The following is a 6971-nucleotide window of genomic DNA, read 5'->3' as shown; positions in this document are numbered from 1 at the left end:
TCTGAGGGAGGAGGAGGTCTGAGGGAGAAGATCTGGGGGAGGAGATCTGAGGGAGGAAGAGGTCTGAGGGAGGAGATCTGGGGGAGGAGATCTGAAGGAGTAGGAGGTCTGAGGGAGGAGGAGGTCTGAGGGAGGAGATCTGGGGGGAGGAGGAGATCTGAGGGAGGAGGAGATCTGAGGGAGTAGGAGGTCTGAGGGACGAGATCTGAGGGATGAGATCTGAGGGTTAACTGGGATCCAGTGAAAATGCTGCAGGAAAACTGAAGGTTCTGACCCAGACGTCTCTGGGCCTGCTGGACCCTGAGCATGTCCACGGAGCCGGTTCTGACCCACCTGAGCCCATTGAAGAGCTGTTTGGACTTGTCCAGCAGATAGCAGAAGTCAGTGACGGTCTTTCGTTCTCCTAAAGGGATGTCGTCGTCAGCCTCAGCGCCAGTCATGGCCTTCACCTTCCACACCTGATCACACACAGAACCACAGGCACATCATACAAACGGACCGCAACAGTTCTCAAGTCTGTGACCCGTTTAAACTATGGATGATGGTTCTGATGTCTGGAGTAAAGCCCGGTAAATACAGTAACTCTAAATTAACTTTAACACACGAGGTTCTGATCTCTGTGTTTTAGTTCTGGAACCGGACCCCCACAGGCTGCACAACTGAGGTTCTACAGGTGACCCGCTTTAATACAGACTGTGGAAGAAAGGTGCCACATGACATCGGTTCTGGACTGACCCGCTTGTCCCAGATTTTACTCTCACAACGGCGCCTGATTGGATGGTGCAATCAGGTCAGGCAGCCGAGTCGGGTCAGAACCGAAGCTGTGCCTTATTAAAGGTTCTGACAGAGAACCTTGGTGTGTGCTCGGCAACAGGAGAGTGCAAAAGTTTCAGGTTGTTTGAACTGACTGTAGGGTCAGATCCAAAAACACAAACACGGGCCAGAACCAGCAGAACTGCAACAATGAGACCATTACTGGACCCGGGACAATTCACTAGACAAGATCCAATCAGAACCAAAATCCACAAAGATCTGCTGCTTCCTTTCTGCTAAAGAGCAGAAGCAGGCAGAACCCTGCGGCTGACCTCGGGTCAAAGCGACTCATGGGTCGTCAAACTCGGACCTGGTGCATACCTGCAAACTCAGAAAGGATGAGAGTAGTGACAAACCTGGCCCCCGTGCCCACAAGATTTACTGACGTTTTTCACATGTAAATTAAGCATTCTTGTACACTCCTATGGAGTGCCCAAATGGTCAAAATTAAATAAATAAATAAAGCATTATGAAAAACACAATTATGAAATAAGCCATGGAAAATACAATTACCTTATTTTTCGCCCTATAAGTCATGTTTTTTTTGTGCAAAATTTGCATGTCCTGCAACTTATACACCAAAGCAGCACATTTGGTTCTAGAGCTGCTCCGCTCCAGGTGGCTGCATGTTGGAGCAGCTCTGTTACTTTCATTCTGAGATTTTGCTTTTGGAAACTTTAATTCCTCTTTTTCTGGATGTAAGTCACATTTTTTTGGATGATTGTTTCCTCTGGTATCAGATGCTGTGCCGCTGGAAGGATTTTTACTGAAACTTTTTTAGTTTTGGACATTTGATATGATGCGTAACCATGGCAACAAGGCAGTTTTCTACAACAACAGCAGCTGATTAACATCTCAAAAGCTCAAATAATATCACAACTACAGCCCCAAATCTCAAGTGAGTTGAAAAGGATGTTCTTTTCATCTACCTGCCAGCTGTGCTCGAGTGCCTGACCACTGAGATCCTGGAACTAGCAGGAAACACGGCTCATGACAGTAGAAGGACAGGATCGTCCATCAGCACCTACAGTTGGCTGTCCGCAGCGATGAGGAGCTCAACAAGCTGCTGGGAGGAGTGGCCATCGCTCTGGGAGGATTTCTGCCCAACATTCAGGTGATCCTGAAGCCCAGGAGGCCAACCAAGTGCAAGTAAACGGATCAACATCTGTGGCCAGTTTTTTCAGATCTGCTATAAGATGGACCATCACAAGAGATCCTTCCCGCCCACAACCATCAACATCTAGAACAACTCTTATGAAACAAGGAAAATGAGCTACAACATTTAATTTCCCTCTGGGATTAATAAAGTATTTTTGAAATGAATTGAATTGAATTGAATTTATGGATTTTTCCCCATACTTATAAACCAATTTTTGGCTGAGATATGACCGTTTTCATTCATTCTGACTGAAATATTGAACACTACCATTTTCAGCCACTAGATGGCACCAGGGTTTTATAACATGGCCTTGTATCATGGAATAGGCAAAAGTGGCTATTAATGACACCATCAGCTTGCCATAGCCTGCCACCGTCATCCAGCTCGCCTGGAGCAACAGTCAAATTAGCTTTATTTTGCTGCGCCGCCCTGGAGAAATGCAGCTAATTTGATCACTGATGTGCATTTATTAAGCAAAACTCAACTGAGACACACCTTTACTATAATTTTGAGCAAACAAATGATTGTTTTTAAGTGTTAATCTTGTTAAATTCTTGTTAAAGTCCCCCCCCCCCCCCCCCCGTGCATGCCCCAGCCACTGCCATTTGGCAGCCAATTGATTTTTGGCACAACACCGGCCCACATTTCCAGGTTGTCAGCAGTGACGCGTAACAAACTCGACGCATCAGCAGTGACGCATAATAGATGCGACATATTTTTGGATTTTTTCCACTTTATTAGACATAAGCCCTATTCGCACGGGACTAGTTTTACCTAGGGATCACATGCTATTTGTAATAATTATGGAGCTTGTCTGCGTTGTTAATCCCATGCAAATCGGCTATGTCAGTAATTTGTAAAGTAAAAATTCCCCTGCAAATTACCTACTATACTTTGCTGAACTCGGAGGTCCTGTGATAAAACTAATCCAATGCGAATAGGCATGTCTGTGATTTGAACAGGAATGGGTGTGATCCGAGCAGGTCCCTGGTTCAAAACCCCGGTCCAGGGGCCTTTCTGGGTGGAGTTTGCATGTTCTCTCCGTGCATGCGTGGGTTTTCTCCGGGTGCTCCGGTTTCCTCCCACAGACCAAAAACATGCATGTTAGGCTGATTGGTAACTCTAAATTGTCCCTAGGTGTGAGTGAGAGAGTGAATGGTTGTTTGTCTCGTTTGTCTCTATGTGTCCCTGTGATGGACTGGAGACCCGTCCAGGGTGTACCCCGCCCCTCGCACAGTGATTGCTGGACATGGGCACCAGCGACCCCCGTGACCCAAAATGGAATAAACGGGTAAAGAAAATGGATGGATGGGTGTGATCCGGTATGTAATGAGGCGTTTTTTGTTTTTGTTTAAGCAAAATCATTTGGAAAAATACAGAACAAAGCTATTTTAAATGAACACGCTGCTCGCTTTGGCTTTTGTAGACGCTGCTACTTCCTTCACCGCAGATGACAACAGGTGCGGAGATGTGTGCAGCCGGTGATCAGCAAATAAATCCATCCTTCCATCCATCCATTATATTTATCCGCTTCTTCCTTTTCGAGTAACAGGGGTCGCTGGTGCCCATCTCCAGCCATCACTGTACGAGAGGTGGGATACACCTTGGACAGGTCGTAAGTCAATTTCAACCGGTGGGTCAGTGTATGCGGTCGGTGAAAGGTTGTCCATCTGAGCTTAAAGTGACTTTTTTTTTACTCTAACATCATATCTGGAAGATGTCTGTAAATTTCAATTAAATCTCAGGCTTTGGTTATCTTGTGCGAATGTGCCACATAAAAAGCAGACATTGGGGAGTAATTTATTTATTACATGTAAAACTAGGTAAAACTAATCCCGTGCGAATAAGGCTACATTTGGACTGATGCAACTTATAGGGCGGAGCGACGTTTACGGCGTAAAATACGGTATGAAATAAAATAATAAAAATGAAAACTTTTAATAATAATACTTATTTCATAATGATTTATTTATTTAATTATTTAATTTTAACAATTTTAGCGTTCCATACTATGGACATAATTGATCACAAACAATGAATTTAGGGGTGCACTTGACTTTTATTTTTTATTTAGTCTTATTTGTAACACAACATGCCATTGTGCTCAGCAATGATGACACTGAACTGCATGTTTAAAAATAAGAATATTAACTTTACCCAATGAACATTTTAATAACCAACAGTGACTTTAGGAGGACTTTTTACTGTTTTCCGATCTAGTGATTGGCTCATAACAGAAAATCACCTGGCATCATGCAGCTTTCACAACATTCAATTACACTGTGTCACGCAAGTGACCAAAAAAAACAAAAAAAATTAGTCAGTTTTGTCAACCAGCATGTAATTATTAAAACTAAATCATTTACAGGTTACTTCCTACCTTGGTGCCACAATTTCTACACTTCATAACTTTTATTGCCCTTTCCATCACAGTACACTTGAGTTAGTCAGAGTCAGAGTTTCTTTATTGTCATTCGCACCACGTGTGGTACATGTGGTGGAACGAAATTGTGTACACAGGGTCCCAGTTACATCAAAAAATAAAATGTAAAAAAAAAAAAAACAGTAATAAGATCTAAGATATGAACTAATAAAAAGGTTTAAAACTACGCTAAGCACTACTAGTATAAAAACAATACGCTGAACAGCAGCACGAACATGAGTCTGTGTGAGCAGATGAGTATGAATGAACACAACAACATGAAACAGATCAGCAGCATGATGTGATTTGTTCACAGTGATTTTCAAAGAAGCTGTTCCTCAGTCTAGTGGTTCTACACTTAATGCTCCTCAACCTCCTTCCTGAGGGGAGCGGGACAAAAAGTGTGTGTGCTGGGTGAGTGTGGTCCTTCATGATGCAGGTGGTCCTCTTCCTGCATCTGGAGGTGTAGATGTCTGTGATGGTGGGGAGACTGACTCCAACAGACTTCTGTGCAGCCTTCACCACTCTCTGCAAAGCTTTTCTTTCTGCAGCTGTGCAGCCTCCATGCCACACGTTGATGCTGGAGCACAGGATGCTCTCCACTGCACACCTGTAGAAGGAGGTGAGGACTGAGCTTCCAGACCAGCTCGTCTCAGCCGTCTGAGGAAGTAGAGTCTCTGATGAGCTTTCTTGGTCAGGCTGGTGGTGTTGTTGCTCCAGCTGAGGTTGTTGTTCATGTGTACACCCAAGTACTTGTAGCTGGAGACCACTTCCACTGCAGATCCTCCTATGTTCAGGAGAGGAGGGGCGTGTTTGTTCCGTCTGAAATCCACGATCATCTCCTTCGTCTTCTTCACATTGATGTGAAGGTTGTTTTTCCTGCACCAGCTCTCTAGATGTTTCACCTCCTGTCTGTAGCTGGACTCATCACTGTCTGTGATGTCTCCAACCACTGCTGTATCATCTGCAAATTTTACAATACGACAGCCTAGATGGATAGGTGCAGTCATATATATGTGAGCAGAGTGAACAAGAGTGGGCTCAACACACATCCTTGAGGGGAGCCAGTGCTGAGGGTTATGGTGGAGGAGGAGAAGTTGTGGATCTTCACTGACTGTGGCCTGTTGGTTAAGCAATCCATGACCCAGTTACATAAAGAGGGGCTTAGTCCTAGTGTGAGTAGTTTGTCCATCGTAATCTGGGGAATCGGTGTTGAAGGCAGATGTGAAGTTCAGTTCAATTCAATTCAATTCAGTTTATTTATATAGCGCCAAATCACAACAAAGTTGTCTCAGGGCACTTTACAGGAACATTCCCATACATAAAAGCCAGTTAGTAAAGTTCTCTATCTAAGGAAGTTCACTAAGAGAATACATGGACATAGGAGTCCTTTTGCTTCAGGTGGGTGAGAGCAGTGTGGACCACAGGGGAGATGGCACTCTCTGTTGATCGAATCTTGCTGTATGGGTCTAACTGGTCTGGGATCTCACCGATCATCATCATCACTTTTATTGTCCCCTTAGGAAAATTTTCCTTGCAACAAGGTGGCGAGAAAATTAAAACACAACACATTAATTTAACCTTTATTTAGACAGGTTAATCCCATTGAGCCTCGAGGACTCATTTACAAGAGAGACCTGATTTCAACAAAGAAAGATGACAACAATGGACAACAGCCCCCCTCTCTTTACCTGAGTGTCCAAGACATGCAGCCGCAGTTCAGATGAGACAATATCAAAGTCTATCATTGAACTGCGGCCTAAGGTGTCCTGGTGCCAAGAGCACATATGGACACTCTTATGCTTGAACATGGTGTTCGTTATGGACAATCCATGACGAGCACAGAAGTCCAATAACAGAATACCACTTGGGTTCAGATCAGTGGGGTCATTCCTCCCAACCACACCTCTCCAGATCTCACTGTCATTGCCCACATGAGCATTAAAGTCCCCCAGCAAAACAAGGGAATCCCCAGGAGGTGCACTCTCTAATACCCCCTCCAAGGACTCCAAAAAAGGGTGGGTAATCTGAACTGCCATTTGGTGCATAAGCACAAACAACAGTCAGAACCTGTCAATTCAGTTTATTTATATAGCGCCAAATCACAACAAAGTCGTCCCAGGGCACTTTACAGAAACATTCACATAAAAGCCAATTAGTAAAGTTCTCTATCTAAGGAATCCAGCAGACAAGTTGAATCTTGGCTTCGTTGCAGTCTCCCATCCTGAGCAAGCACAGAGGCAACAGTGGAAAGAAAAACTCCCTTTTAAATGGAAGAAACCTCCAGCAGAACCAGGCTCAGGACAAGAGGCCGTATGCTTTGACCGGCTGGTTGAGAGGACAGGAAGGAGAGACAGACGAACACAGAATAGTAGGTCCAGGTATACAGGTCCTTCTCAAAAAATGAGCATATTGTGATAAAGGTCATTATTTTCCATAATGTAATGATAAAAATGAAACTTTCATATATTTCAGATTCATTGCACACCAACTGAAATATTTCAGGTCTTTAATTGTTTTAATACTGATGATTATGGCATACAGCTCATGAAAACCCAAAATGCCTGTCCCAAAAAA

General features: G+C 44.0%; 1 protein-coding gene across 1 annotated transcript in view; it reads right to left on the bottom strand.

The window, feature by feature from the left end:
• scai (suppressor of cancer cell invasion) overlaps nucleotides 1-6971 on the bottom strand; it is a 67401-nt gene that overhangs the window by 56871 nt on the left and 3559 nt on the right. Inside the window, exon 2 of the mRNA XM_037692500.1 lies at nucleotides 334-458. Coding sequence (XP_037548428.1) covers nucleotides 334-440 — 107 coding nt within the window. The 5' untranslated portion in view covers nucleotides 441-458. The remainder of the gene's footprint in view (nucleotides 1-333; nucleotides 459-6971) is intronic.

This window comes from Nematolebias whitei, chromosome 18 (genome assembly GCF_014905685.2).
Source record: "Nematolebias whitei isolate Nwh7 chromosome 18, NemWhi1, whole genome shotgun sequence".
Lineage (NCBI taxonomy): Eukaryota > Metazoa > Chordata > Actinopteri > Cyprinodontiformes > Rivulidae > Nematolebias > Nematolebias whitei.
Note: the sequence above shows the minus strand (reverse complement) of the source record. Positions and strands in the feature narration are given on the sequence as shown.